At 40.4% G+C, this 15,285-nt stretch overlaps 1 protein-coding gene across 1 annotated transcript in view; it reads left to right on the plus strand.

Moving 5' to 3' along the window:
- LOC140736380 (bactericidal permeability-increasing protein-like) overlaps positions 1-15,285 on the plus strand; it is an 85,478-nt gene that overhangs the window by 23,107 nt on the left and 47,086 nt on the right. Inside the window, exons 4-7 of the mRNA XM_073062363.1 lie at positions 3,971-4,099; positions 4,853-5,008; positions 8,832-8,895; positions 12,365-12,428. Of these exons, the coding sequence (XP_072918464.1) occupies positions 3,971-4,099; positions 4,853-5,008; positions 8,832-8,895; positions 12,365-12,428 (413 nt within the window). The remainder of the gene's footprint in view (positions 1-3,970; positions 4,100-4,852; positions 5,009-8,831; positions 8,896-12,364; positions 12,429-15,285) is intronic.

Below are 15,285 nucleotides of genomic sequence, written 5' to 3' on the forward strand. Positions count from 1 at the left end.
ATGTATGAGGAGCATTTGATGGCTCTGGGTCTGAACTCAATGGAGTTTAAAAGAATAAAGGTGGATGTCATTGAAAACTATTGGATAGTGAAAGGCCTAGATAAAATGGACATGGAGAGGATATTTTCTATCACAAACAAGAAAAAATCTGCAGATGTTGGAAATCCATGCAACACACACAAAATGCTGGAGGAACTCAGCAGGCCAGGCAGCATCTATGGAAAAGAGTACAGTTGATGTTTTGGGCTGAGACACTTCAGCAAGACTGGAGAAAAAAAGATGAGGGGTAGAGTTAAAAGGTGGGGGGAGGAAGGGAGAAACACAAGGTGATAGGTGAAACCAGGAGGGGAGGGGTGAAGTAAAGAGCTGGGAAGTTGATTGCTGAAAGAGATACAGGGCTGGAGAAGGGGGAGTCTAATAGGAGAGGACAGAAGGCCATGGAAGAAAGAAAAGGGGGAGGAACACCAGAGGGAAGCAATGAGCAGGCAAGGAGATAAGGTGTTAGAGGGAAAAGGGGATGAGGAATGGTGAAGAGGGGCATTACTGGAACCGAGAAACCAATGTTCTACCATCCACCATCTCCAATGGGACCTTACCACTTAACATATCTTTCCCTCACCCCCCCCCCCCCCCGCACCCACTTTCTGCTTTCCATAAGGATCGCTCCCTAGGCGGCTCTCTTGTCCAATCGTCCCTCCCTCCTGGCACTCATCCTTGCAAGTGGAACTAGTGTTACACCTTCCCCTTCGCCTCCTCCCTCACTACCATTCAGGGCTCCAAACAGTCCTTCCAGGTGAGTCGACACTTCACCTGTGAGTCTATTGGGGTCATATACTGTGTCCATTGCTCCCGGTGTGACCTCCTGTATATCAGTGAAACCTCATGTAGATTGGGAGACCGCTTCGCCGAGCATTTATGCTCTGTCGGCCAGAACAAGTGGCCACCCATTTTAATTCCACTTCACATTCCCATTCTGACATGTTTATCCATGGCCTCCTCTACTGTTGCAATGAGGCCACACTCATGTTGGAGGAACACCACCTTATGTTCTGTCTGGGTAGCCTCCAGCCTGATGACATGAACATTTATTTCTCGAACTTCTGGTAATGCCCTCCCTTCACCATTCCCCATCCCCTTTTCCCTCTCTCACATATCTCCTGCCTGCCTATTGCCTCCCTCTGGTGTTCCTCCCCCTTTTCTTTCTTCCATGGACTTCTGTCCTCTTCTATCAGACTCACCTTTCTCCAGCCCTGTACGTCTTTCAGCAATCAACTTCCCAGCTCTTTACTTCACCCCTCCCCCTCCCAGTTTCACCTGTCACCTTGTGTTCTCCCTTCCCTTCCTCCTCCCACCTTTTAATTCTACCTTCATCTTTTTTTCTCCAGTCCTGCTGAAAGGTCTTGGCCCGAAACATCAACTTTACTCTTTTCCGTAAATGTTGCCTAGCCTGCTGAGTTCCTCCAGCATTTTATGTATGTTGCTAGGATATCTTCTATAGTGGGAGAGTCTGGGACCAGAGGGCACATCGTCAAAGTACAAGGATGTACTTTAGAACAGAGATGAGGAGGAATTTCTTTAGCCAGATGGTGATGAATCTGTGGAATTTATTGCCACAGACAGCTGTGAAGGCCAAATCATTGGCTATATTTAAAGCAGAGGTTGGTTGGTTGTTGATTAGTAAAAGATTACTGGGAGAAGACAGGAGAATGGGGCTGGGAGGGATAATAAATCAGCCATGATGGAATGGAGGAGCAAACATTATGGGCTGAATGGCCTAATTCTGCTCCTATGTCTTATTGTCTTATGGAACGTGGTTTCAACAGGAGAGCACAAGCTCAATGAACCGAGTAGCCACCGGGGTTCTGTTTGATTTCAGAGCCTTTCAGCCTACATGGGATGTTAGAAATAGTTTTTTTCCTTCTCTTTAGAGAAAATGAAAGCATGTACCACCAGGCTCACAGTCAGCTTCTATCCCACTCTTATAAGACTATTGAATGGTTTCCTGTTACAAGAAGATAGACTCTTGTTGTCACAGTCCACCTCGTTATGATCCTATACTGCAGTTTCTTGGCAGCTACTACATTTTATTTTGCACTCTGTTATTGTTTTACCTCAATGCACTGAGTTATGAATTGATCTGTATCAGCTGTATACAAGACAAACTTTGGTACACCTACACAACTCAGAGGAAACAATGCTCAATTATTCCTCTCACCTGGCTGAACTCTCTCCAAGTTAAAATATTCACTTCAAATGATTAATCATACAAGTTCTACAGTCAAGTTCTTTTATGATTGTGGGGGAAGACACTGGAAATTCACCAAGTTGGGAAATTACTCATAGATCTCTGCTCACTTTTATATTGCTTATACATTGTCAGTGACTTGTTTAGGGACGAGATTATTTATTGCATCAAAAAGACCTGGATGTACAGATCTCTCACAAAAACTGAATCTAATATACTACACGTATAATTTTAAACTGTTTCTGACAAGCGTTTCTGAAAAAAATGTCTAAACCTTTTACAAAACATTTTAAAGTACTTACACCAGAGGAATATATCTCTGCCCAGTTTATCCTGTCTGTGTTCACACTCCACCGCAGCTTCCTACTGCCCCTCTCTATTTAACTGTATTAACACATTACCCATATCTGTATCTTTCCTGTGTTTATCTGATTTTATCTTTAATGCATATATTCCTTTTCTTTTAATGCTTCACATTCAAAATACTACCTCAATAATAAAAGTGTCTCTATAATTCCCCCTTTGGATTATTAATAATAATTTTAAAAAAACAATCCATCCTCCGCACTAAATCTTGTCAATCTTAAAGACCTTATCTGGTACCTCCCACGTTTTGGACATGTGGACCACAACCTGTTCAATCCTTCCTGTAGAAATAATCTCTGAATTCTGTAAACCTTTATATATATTTTTTCTCCAGGGTATTAATAAGCAATATATTTCAACATAACCAAAAATCTAGTCTGTCTGTCTCTCTCTGTGGAATTAACATCCTGTATTGTTTGCTTTCTCTATAGCCTCATTAAACAGCATTAAGTTAATTGTGTTGTTTTTCTCAGATCCTTCATTTTAACTTCTTATTCTTTCTACCAAAATTCACACTTACATTGTGTTTGCCAATTCCATGCTTAATCTGCAATTGATTACTGTTTTATCATAGATGATATAATAAATTAAATATATGCCCCTCTGTGTGTGTGTGTGTGTGTGTGTGTGTATACAGTGATCATTTAGTTATGTATGGAGTGTATAGCATTTGCCATTTATAAAGATTTTATTGATTAAGGAAGCCTTAGAATCATATTACTTGATAAAACATAAACAAACTATTAATTGGAACAGGCAAGAAATTCAAGCTGCTTTATTGCTCCAGAGAGCACTAATTTAGGATGTACTTATCACTGCAGAAGTGATTAACTGCAGAGAAGAGAAAGATTAGAAGAGAAGCTTATGAAAGGGCACCATTTTAAGTAGGGAGTTCTGGATGGTAGAGCAACCATTGAAGGTTTTACCTTCGAGAGTGGGCTGGAATGAAGTGCTGTTACACAGGGCACCAGAGCCCAAGTACTGAAGAGAACAAGCGTACATGTACGACTGAAGACAGCTGCAGAGATTAGAAGCATGAAGTCTTGGTTAAATCTGGAATCATTGGTAGATATTTTACATAGATGCATTGATAAAGCTAAGGCAGGACAAAATCCAAGCTATTGTGTTTTTGACAGATTCAAGCATATCCAAAACAAATAATGAATTAAACCTGGAAGCAATGACAAGGCTGAAGAGCTATGAAGAGAGAGAGCCAGGCTATGTGGAAAGGTAGAAACTTAGATCAGGTTTGTGCAAATAGAACTACAGCAAGGTTCATAGCAACCTTGTCAGTTTATAGATCAAGAGACACTGTATTCACTCTGTTTGAATTATAAATACTGTTCATCTATGTTTCAGGATTACCATAAGTAATGTGAACTTTCCAGACACAAGTGTTACCTTGATCTCTAACTTGGGGCTGAAAGTTACTGTTTCTATTGGTTATATTGAGATGAATGGTAACTGGCACATCAAATCAAATATTTTGTAAGTAACCTTTACTTCCGATAAAAGTTACAACAGTCAGGAATTAAATTATTTAATGTGTCTAATATGATTCACACTTACCATTAAGGATGTTTGCAGCATACATTTCCACAAGCAGACCTGCAAGTAAAATGAATGAATCATAAATATCCATCATAGCCATGCACATTGCAGAACTAAATGAAGAAGCTAAATAATCATGAATACAACAAATACCAATGGAATTCTGTCAATTTTGCAGTCTTGCCTTAAAAGTTCAGAGGTAATTGGAGAGTACAACAGCATAAGTATCATGATATAACCAGCTTTCTGTAAGCATAACTTACGGGTTATTTATCAACAAAATTGATTCAGTTCTCGATTAGTTATTAACCTGCAAGAATCAGTATTTCAGGCAATATTTTCTAGAATCAAGTAACATTTAAATCATCAATGAATACTAAATGACATTAATTTAAAGTGAGAAGAGTAGGGTTTTTTTATACAGGGTGGTGGGTGCCCAGAAAAGGCTGTCGGGGATGGTGGTTGGGGCAAATATGATCGAGGTGTTTAAGAGGCTCTTAGTCGGACATATGGATCTGCAAAGAATGAAGGGACATGTACGTTGTGTAGATAGAAGGGATTAATTTAGTCAGGCATTTGATTACTAGTTTATTAGTTTGATGCAATGTCATGGGCTGAAGGGCCTGTTCCTGGGCGATACTGTTCAGAATACTGTTCAATCTCTGTTAACTGTGGCCTCCTTTTCTATAGAAGAACTCATGGTGGAGTAAAGGCACAGATCAACAGCATTGCCACCTCCTTTTACCTTAAGTTTGGCAAGGATAATACTGGCAGACCAACCATGTTCATAATGGACTGCACAAGTTACATTGCAAAACTCCAAATGTATGTGTTTGGAAAATATAGGTAAGCATGTACTTCACGCTAAATTCATTCTATTGTTACGAACCCCGTAACTGGGTCACTTACCAGCAAAGATAGAGAGGTCCGTTGAAGTCTGATGCTACTATTTTAACAGTATTTATTGGTAAAAATACACAAAAATAATATCAATGCAAACATACAGATACTGTACGTCATCAATACTAGATCTAAAAGTGCGGGTATAATAATAATCAATAAGAAATAGCTCTATCGTTGTCTAGGGGATAATGTATTGTCCGATGGAAATATGAAAGTCACTCAAGTTCATTCAGGTTCCAGCCTTTGGTTGGAGTCAAGAGACAGATTTTTAGAACTTGCCAGCTTCTCCTTTTTATGATGTCGATCCTTCCAGAGTTCCGTTGGTGTTGGTTTCTCCTTTTAGCTAAAGCCGTTCTTCCGTGGTAAGTCCCGCCAATTCCTTGGCAAATGGAAAAGGACGCATGCGGGCCCCCACCGGCTGTCGCTCTTAAACGCTGTCACGGGATTTCTAGCGTTTCTCCTGGTGCGTCTAAAGGGGTTGTTCCCCAGACCCTCTTTTATCCTTACTCACGGGGTCTCAGATGTCAATCAGGTTGGGATGATGCAATCCCTCAACCAGCCCACTCTGGTCATTCCCTGAGGGCTTCAATGAATAGTACAGTACTCAATACACAATTTCGACTCCAAGAGACAATGGCCGGTATCCGTGGCTTTGTCTTGCTGAAGGCAGGACACACATTCCAAACCCTTGAGGATTCTCTCTCTCATTTCCTGGGTCCCCAGACCTGAATTAATAGCGATCTTGTGATTCTCAAAAAGGAGGGGGCTACTTTGTATCCTTCGGCCCCTCAGAGTTGTGGCACATTCGTAACACTATTATATTTTAAAACACACTTCATACTTAATCATGTTAAAGTAATTACCTGTGCTTGCATCGCGGTATCCCAGACTTAACAGCTAACACAATCAGCTGGCATGTGATATTGGGAGACCTCTGGTGGTCAGGGTCAGCCATGGATGCTGATGTCCTAGTTATCTACACAGTCAGTAACACAAGCTAGTACGCAAGCCAGAGCAGTACGATATGGAGAGCAAGCTGTTGCCCATGCAACAAGCTCCCGCTCTCCACGCAGCCAATGCACCCAAAGGAACGGCAGAGATCTATACGGTTTGGCTCCAGCAGCATCGCAGGACTTGCCAGTCAAAGTTGAAGTCAACAAAAGACTACCTCAGAGACTCCAGCTCCGGGTCTTTCCTCGGGGTTTACTCCTGAAGCCTTCCCCATGAGTGGGTATAGCCTCGAGGCAGTGGAGGCTTGAGATCAGGCTTTTCCTTCTCCAATGTGACTTTACTTTATTACTATCACATGTACTTTGATACAATGAAAAGCTTTTGTTTACATGCCATCCCAACAGATAAGTCGTGAAAAGAAAAACAGAATGCAGAATATAGTTCAAAGTTCAAATGAAATGTATTATCAAAGTATTTATATGGCATCATATACAACCCTGAGATTCATTTTCTTGCAGGCATACTCAATAAATCCATAATAACCAAAATAGAATCAATGAAAAATTGCACCATCTTGTCAACCAATGTGCAAAAGACAACAAACTATGCAAATACAAAAAGAAGGAAAAAGCAAATAGTAAATAAATAAACAATAAATATCAAGAACATGGGATGAAGAGTCCTTGAAAGTGAGTCCATAGGTTGCGGGAACAGTCCAATAATGGGGCAAATGAAGTTAAGTGAAGCTATCCCCTTTGGTTTAAGAGCCTGCTTATTGAGGCTTACTAACTGTTCCTGAACCTGGTGGTGTAGGTCCTGAGGCTCCTGTACCTTCCTTCTCAAAGTAGCAGCAAGAGGAGAACATGACCTGGGTGGTGGGGGTTCCTGATGATGGATGCTGTTTTCCATCAACATTTTGTGTAGAAGTACTCAATGGTGGTGAGGCCTTTACCAGTGATGGACTGGACTGTATCCACTACTTTTTGTAGGATTTTCAATTCAAAGGCGTTGGTGTTTCCATACCAGTCTGTGACGCAACCAGTCAACATACACTCCACCACACATCTATAGAAGCTTGTCAAAGTTCAGATGTCATGCAGAAGGAAGTAGAGCACTGCTGTGCTTTCTTCATAATTGCACTTACGGGCTGGTCCCAGGACAGGACTTCCAAAAATTGCAAGAGAATGTTATGATTACAGAGAAAGTACAGAGTCGGTAGCCAAATAAAGTGCAACGGCTACAAACAATACAGACAGGGAGGTCTGGTGTTGATCTTTTAGCGTACGAAAGGTCCATTTGAAAGTCTAATAACAGTGGGATAGAAGCTGTCCTTGAGCAGTGAGTTGGACTCAAAGTCTCCTGATATTTAGGTATGAACATTGGATTGGGATGTGGACTTTAAGTTCCTCACCAGTGAGTCCACCAGCTTTGAAATTTCATCAAAGTTTGTACTGAACTGAAAAACAGTTACCACCCTAAAGTAGAGACAGCTCCCTTGGTTTGTTCAGATTTTTATTGGAATTCCACTTCAAGCATATCATTTTAGTCACCTTCGCTTGTTCACATTTTTATGTTAATATGAATCAGAATCAGATTTAATATCACTGAGTTATATGACACAAACTTTGTTGTTTTGTCATAGCAGTATAGAGCAAAGACATAAAATTGCTTAAATTACAAAATAAATAAATAGTCCAAAAAAAAAGGAGTAATGAGATAGTGTTGATAGGTCCATGGACCAATCAGAAATCTGATTGTGGAATGGAAGGCACTCTTTCGTAATTGTTGAGTGTGGGTCTTCAGGCTCTTGTACCTCCATCCATATGGTAGCAACAAGAAGAGGGCAAGTCCCAGATGGTGATGGATGCTACCCTCATAGGCACCACCTCTTGAAGATGTCTTTGATGGTGGGGGGAGCTGTGCCCATGATGGACTTAACTGAGTCTGGAGCCTCTGCAATCTTGTACATTGAAGTCTCCTTACCAGGCTGTGAGGCAACCAGTCAGAATGCTGAAGATATGCTTCTGACTGGTTGACTTGAAGATATGCTGAAGGTTCCCTGTATTTTCCTCTCCTGTTGTTCCCACGCCCTCTGTAGCCTCTTGTGATCCTGTGTATTAGAGCCTCCATTCCAGGCTTCCATGTGCTTCTTCATACTTCTGTAGAAATTTGCTAGTCTTCAGTGACATTCTAAAGCTCCTCAAACTCTTAATGAGGTAGAGCCACTGGCATGCCTTCTTCATGATTGATCAGTACGTTGGGCCCAGGACAGCTCTTCTGAAATGTTGACAACCAGAAACATGTAGCTGCTCACCCTTTAATACACTGCCCTGTGTGAAGTGGAAGCCCAGCTCACTGCATCCAGACAGTAACCAAAATTGCAAAGCCTTTCAATGATTATAAAATTTTTTGGCACTTCCAGAGGACATGAAATGAACTTAGAAGAATTTTTCTTCATTACCAGAATCAGGTTTATTATCACTGATGAATGTTGTGAAATTTGTTGTTTTGTAGCAACAGTATAGTACAAGATATAAAAAACTACTGTAAGTTACAAAATAAATAAATAGTGCAAAAGACAAATAACAAGATAGTGTTCATGGGTTCATGGACCATTCCTGAACTGCTCCTAGACTGTTCCTTTGTTGGTCACTGACTTGTCTGAACAAAGTCTGCAGGAACTCATTCAGAGTTCAGATTCTCTGAACAAATGATCTAATTAAGCCCTCAAAAATGATAAATAATTACTTTTAACTGAAATGTTCTGAAGATACTGGTAGTTGATGTGCAATAATTGTTTTCTCTTTATGTCTAGTTGGCTGTACAACCTAATCATGAGATGGTTTGAACCGTCCATAAAGAAATACTTGAGTGGCAAGGTATGACATAAAGAGTAGCTCGCACCAAAGGAAGCTGGTTAAATTTGTTTGTGGTCATTCAGCCTTAGGGAGTCCCTGCAAGTATTCCAATGATAGCCAGATCCTGGAAAAAAAATGCAAAAATGCACACTCTCCACAAGAAGTAAGTTTTTGAATTAGAGAGCAATTTATTATAATTAATTATTAAATATATATTTCTGGGTTAATAAGTATATTTCTGGTTTATATGGGAATTAAAGGTTGTAGGAATCTGCAGGAAAATGGAGGTGAAGTGGTACAGTGTAATATATAAAATATACTATAATATATAAATATACAGTAAGAAATATATATATATATATAAATATATAGTGCAAAAAGGGAGCAGTGAGGTAATGTTTAGCGATTCATGGGCTGTTCAGAAACCTGATGACAGAGGGGAAGAAGCTGTTCCTAAAGTGTGGAATGTGAATGAAAATATGTTAAATAATTGTGGTGAATAGTGGAGATGGATTTAAGGCAACACCAGAGGAACTAGATAAATGGGAAGTTAGGAAAATATGTTAGAGCTGTTGTTCATCCAGTCATAAGTTCAAGTCATAAAAATCTTAATAGGCATGAGATATACAACCAGAATTCTGTATGAACTACTTCAGCCCTCTCTACATAAACAATTCTTATTTCAAACTAACAAAGTTCAACAAACTAATAAACTAACAAACTACAATTTTAGAAGGAAAAGGGAAAATCGGATGTGTCAATATTACAGTTGAACAAAGGGAACTATGGAGCTATGAGGGAGGAGCTGGTCAAAGTTCAATGGAACAATACCCTAGCAGGGAAGACAGTGGAACAAAAATGGCAGGTATTTCTAAGAATAATGCAGAAGGTGCAGGATTGGTTCATTCCAAAGAGGAAGAAAGATCTTAAGGGGAGTAAGGGGTGGCTGTGGCTGACGAGGGAAGTAAAGGGCGGTATAAAAATAAAAGAGAAGAAGTATAACATAGCAAAGATGAGCGGGAAACCGGAGGACTGGGAAGATTTTAAAGAGCAACAGATAACAAAAAAGGCAATACGCCAAGAAAAAAATGAGGTACGAAGGTAAACTAGCCAAGAATATAAAGGAGGATAGTAAAAGCTTCTTTAGGTATGTGAATAGCAAAAAAATAGTTAAGACCAAAATTGGGCCATTGAAGACAGAAATCGGTGAATTTATTATGGGGAACAAGGAATTGGCAGATGAGTTGAACAGGTACTTTGGATCTGTCTTCACGAGGGAAGACACAATCTCCCAGATGTAATAGTGGCCAAAGGACTGTTGAGTGTGAAGGCTGATAAGTCCCCGGGACCTGATGGTCTGCATCCCAGGGTACTTAAAGAGGTGGCTCTAGAAATTGTGGATGCATTGGTAATCATTTTCCAATGTTCTATAGATTCAGGAACAGTTCCTGCTGATTGGAGGATGGCTAATGTTGTCCCACTTTTCAAGAAAGGAGGGAGAGAGAAAATAGGGAATTATAGACCGGTTAGCCTGACATCAGTGGTGGGAACGATGCTGGAGTCAATTATAAAAGAGGAAATTACGACACATTTGGATAGCAGTAGAAGGATCAGTCCGAGTCAGCATGGATTTATGAAGGGAAAATCATGCTTGACTAAGCTTCTGGAGTTTTTTGAGGATGTAACTATGAAAATGGACAAGGGAGAGCCAGTGGATGTAGTGCACCTGGACTTCCAGAAAGCTTTTGATAAAGTCCCACATAGGAGATTAGTGGGCAAAATTAGGGCACATGGTATTGGGGGCAGAGTACTGACATGGATTGAAAATTGGCTGGCTGACTGGAAACAAAGAGTAGTGATTAACGGGTCCCTTTCGGAATGGCAGGCTGTGACCAGTGGGGTACCACAAGGTTCGGTGCTGGGACCGCAGCTGTTTACAATATACATCAATGATTTAGATGAAGGGATTAAAAGTAACATTAGCAAATTTGCTGATGACACAAAGCTGGGTGGCAGTGTGAAATGTCAGGAGGATGTTATGGAAATGCAGGGTTGACTTGGACAGGTTGGGTGAGTGGGCAAATGTATGGCAGATGCAGTTTAATGTGGATAAATGTGAGGTTATCCACTTTGGTGGCAAGAACAGGAAGGAAGATTACTATCTAAATGGAGTCAAGTTAGGAAAAGGGGAAGTACAACGAGATCTAGGTGTTCTTGTACATCAGTCAATGAAAGCAAGCATGCAGGTACAGCAGGCAGTGAAGAAAGCTAATGGCATGCTGGCTTCTATAACAAGAGGAATTGAGTATAGGAGTAAAGAGGTCCTTCTGCAGCTGTACAGGGCCCTGGTGAGACCCCACCTGGAGTATTGTGTGCAGTTTTGGTCTCCAAATTTGAGGAAGGACATTCTTGCTATTGAGGGAGTGCAGCGTAGGTTCACAAGGTTAATTCCCAGAATGGCGGGACTGTCATATGTTGAACGATTGGAGCGACTGGGCTTGTATACACTGGAATTTAGAAGGATGAGAGGGGATCTGATTGAAAAATATAAGATTATTAAGGGATTGGACACACTGGAGGCAGGAAGCATGTTCCCGCTGATGGGTGAGTCCAGAACTAGAGGCCACAGTTTAAGAATAAAGGGTAGGCCATTTAGAACAGAGATGCAGAAAAACTTTTTCACCCAGAGAGTGGTGGATATGTGGAATGCTCTGCCCCAGAAAGCAGTGGAGGTCAAGTCTCTGGATGCATTCAAGAGAGAGTTAGATAGGTCAAGGGATATGGGGAGAGGGCAGGAATGGGGTACTGATTGTGTATGATCAGCCATGATCACAGTGAATGGTGGTGCTGGCTAGAAGGGCCGAATGGCCTACTCCTGCACCTACTGTCTATTGTTATCCCAGAACACTGACAAAATGCAAAATATTCACTCGGGGTACTAAAACTGCTTCACACGGAATACCTAAATTTATCATTTCTAAAGTACGTTTAAAAATACTCATTTTACTGTTCTGTTTGGTAAATGATAATGAAGGCAATTCAGGATTTTCAATGATAAATTTCATTATTTGAGATGTACAGTTTAATGAAAAAAAAATCAACAACCAAAGATTTAAAAATATTCCAAACCCAAAAGTGATATGGGTATAAAAAGTCATGTTTTGGAACAAGAAGCCTCCTAAAACACCTATATATGTTATATGCATTTGATGCTCTGTATCATAGAGGATACAACAATTTGAGGATTAATTTACAACATTAGGATCTACTAAACACAATAGAAGCTGAAATTGCAGTCTGGATCTTGTGCAAATGTTTAGTCTTTGCAATAATAGTATATATTATTTTGACTAAATAAAAAGACCAATTAAAGAAGGAAAACTAGAGCAATATAAAGTAATAAAGAGTAATAGTTAATTTAAAAAAGTTAATAAATAGGAACATTTAGTAACAATGTTGTCTATAATAACAATTTTCTTCACTTTTGCAGATCTGTCTTGAATTGAAGAAAATTCTTAATGAAAAGATACATCCATTTCTGCAAACAATGCCAGGTATGGTCAAATTATTAACAACTCCAGTTTCAGTGCTATAATAAGCATGTCTGTCATGTTTGTTTTAAATTAACTATATACATTTAATAATGGTCAAAGTTATAAAACATAATGGACATGAATATTTGGATATGAGACAAAGAGCATAGTGGCTAGCATAATGCGATTACAGCTCCGTTGGCCGGAATTCCAGTAGTAATGATGGGACTTGCTCCAAAAGTCAACTGTTCATTTCCAGCCAGAGTCTCTCAGTGTTTTGTGTGTGTTGCTACATGTGGTTATGGGCCCTAAAGTATTATGAGATCTCATACAGACACCAAAAATCTTGGAGCAAGGCATCTGGTTTGACAGGTGGCTTATCCTCCACAGTGGCCTTCTTTGCTTTGTATCTCAAGGGCAAACACGGAACATTTCTCCTCCTCTTCACCTGCTTCACGAGGGTCATGAGTGTGGTGCATGACATAAAGCATAGCCCTGCTCTCTCTCTCTCTCTCTCTCCATCTCTCTCTCTCTCTCTCTCTCTCTCTCTCTCTCTCTCCTCTCTCTCTCTCTCTCTCTCTCTCTCTCTCTCTCTCTCTCATCTCTCTCTCTCTCTCTCTCTCTCTCATGCAGTGACTCCAGCTGTTTGGCAAGTTGCGATCATTTCCACCATAATTTGGACAAAATCAACATTAAGAGCAGAACAAACTAGCATCAGACTACAAGTGGTGCTAATCGGAATCAGAATTAGGTTTAAAATCATCGGTATATGTCGTGAAATTTGTTAATTTAGTGGCAGCAGCACAATGCAATACATAATAATGTGGTAAAAAATAAGTAAGTCAATTAAAGAAAGTGTATATATGTATATTAAATAAGTAAATTTTAAAAGTGCAAACAGAAATATTTAAAAAGTGAGGTTGTGGTCATGGGTTCAAGCTCATTAAGGAATTGGATGGCAGAGGGGATGAAGTTGTTCCTGAATCGCTGAGTGTGTGCCTTCAGGCTTCTGTACGTCTTTACTGATGGTAACAATGAGAAAAGGGCATGCCTTGGATGATGGGGGTCCTTAATAATAGCCACCACCTTTCTGAGGCACCACTCCTTGAAGATGGAGCAGACTAATTTAACAACTTTCTGTAGCTTCTTTCAATACTATGCAGTAGCCCCCCCATTCCTCCCTCCCCCAAACCAGACAGAGATACAGCCTGTCAGAATGCTCCCCACCGTACATCCGTAGAAGTTTTCAAAATGAAGTGACATTGGTGAGGATGGATACAGCTGGATGAATGCTGGGATAACTGTGCAGCACTTGCTAACATGCTTTTCAGTGTGTGTTACTTCCCCCCACCCCTGCCCAGTTTGCCTCCTTCCTCCAAATCTCAAAGTAAAAAACAACACAGAGGTAAAATAGAAACTTTGCTTGATAAATAGTAACTTGCACATGCTGACTCCAGTGAGAAATATGATCATTGTTCCAACTCTGTCGAAGTCAATGTTGTTTATCGTCAAATACCCAATACGTGTGCAATGATAAGCTTTCTTTCAGCAGCATCAAACCCATACAAACATCATTCACAAGAATAATAATAGGCCCTGCATTGATCAGGGTCAACCATGGATGTTGTGTCCTAGCTGTTTATGCAAGCCAGGGCAGTACGTTATGGAGACAAGCTACTGCCCATGCAAAGGCTCCCCCTCTCCACGCAGCTGATGAATCCAAAGGAACAAGAGAGACCAATACAGTTTGATACCAGCCGCATCGCAGGAGTTGCCAGTCAGCGTTAAACTCAATGTAGGACTGCCTTAGGTACTCCAGCTCTGGCTGTTGCCTTGAAATTTACTCCCGAGGCCTCCCCATGAGAGCGAGCAGCAAGGCAGTGGAAGTTTGAGATCAGAGATTTCCTTCTAGATGAGCTGCCAACCACAGTTGATGAGCCCCATCTGCCTGAAACAACTGCCATTAAAGTGCCAGAAAGTCACCTTTGCCCCTTCTCCTGTCAGTAGAAACAGTTCCACCAGGCTTAGTAGCTAAGCCACACATGAAAGCTAGGAGCTAGACTTGGTTGTCAGAGGCTTTTTGAGACACAGACCATTGAGAATATTTAATAGGTAGTGGGAGCTTATTTCCACTACTCCCCCAGCTATGACAACCTTAAGGAACCAAGAAAGGCATTCACAAGAAAAACATAAATCATACCCAACTTTTACAAGAAAGAACACAATTTAGAACAAAAAACATCCATTGTAGCGCAAAGTAATAAAAATGGTCATTGTGATTATAGTGATTAGGGTTTTGCTATTTGGTTCAAGGCTAATAGCTGTTTTTCAAAATGCTGGTGTAGGTCTTTGGGCTTCTGAACCTCATGTCTGATGGTAGCTGCAAAAATATGGCATGGTGCATATGGTGGGGATCTTTGATGATGGATGGCAGGAAAATCATCGAGAATTTTAAGCAATATTTCATCCTTCACTTAGACAAGGGCTGTGAAAATAAATGACAACACACACAAAATGCTGGTGGAACACAGCAGGCTAGGCAGCATCTATAGGGAGAAGCACTGTCGACGTTTCGGGCCGAGACCCTTCGTCAGGACCGAAAATAAATGAGCTCTCTTTTACACAGCTATATAGGAATGCACCAAAAGTTCTGTGAAATAGCCCAGGAACCAAATGTGGCTGAAACATAATAAAGGCATAACAATTGTGTGAGAAATGCCTGTGAAAGGACACCAAGAAGCTAAAATTGAAAAAAAAGTAAATCTATTACAGAGACGTTAGAGCTGTGTTGAAGCCCAGGAAATTGCAGTTACATTTTAATTCAGCATACAATTAAGTAAGAAGTTAAGATATCAAATAATTTGTGTTTAATTGATCT

The sequence above is a fragment of the Hemitrygon akajei genome, chromosome 11 (genome assembly GCF_048418815.1).
Source record: "Hemitrygon akajei chromosome 11, sHemAka1.3, whole genome shotgun sequence".
Classification (NCBI taxonomy): domain Eukaryota; kingdom Metazoa; phylum Chordata; class Chondrichthyes; order Myliobatiformes; family Dasyatidae; genus Hemitrygon; species Hemitrygon akajei.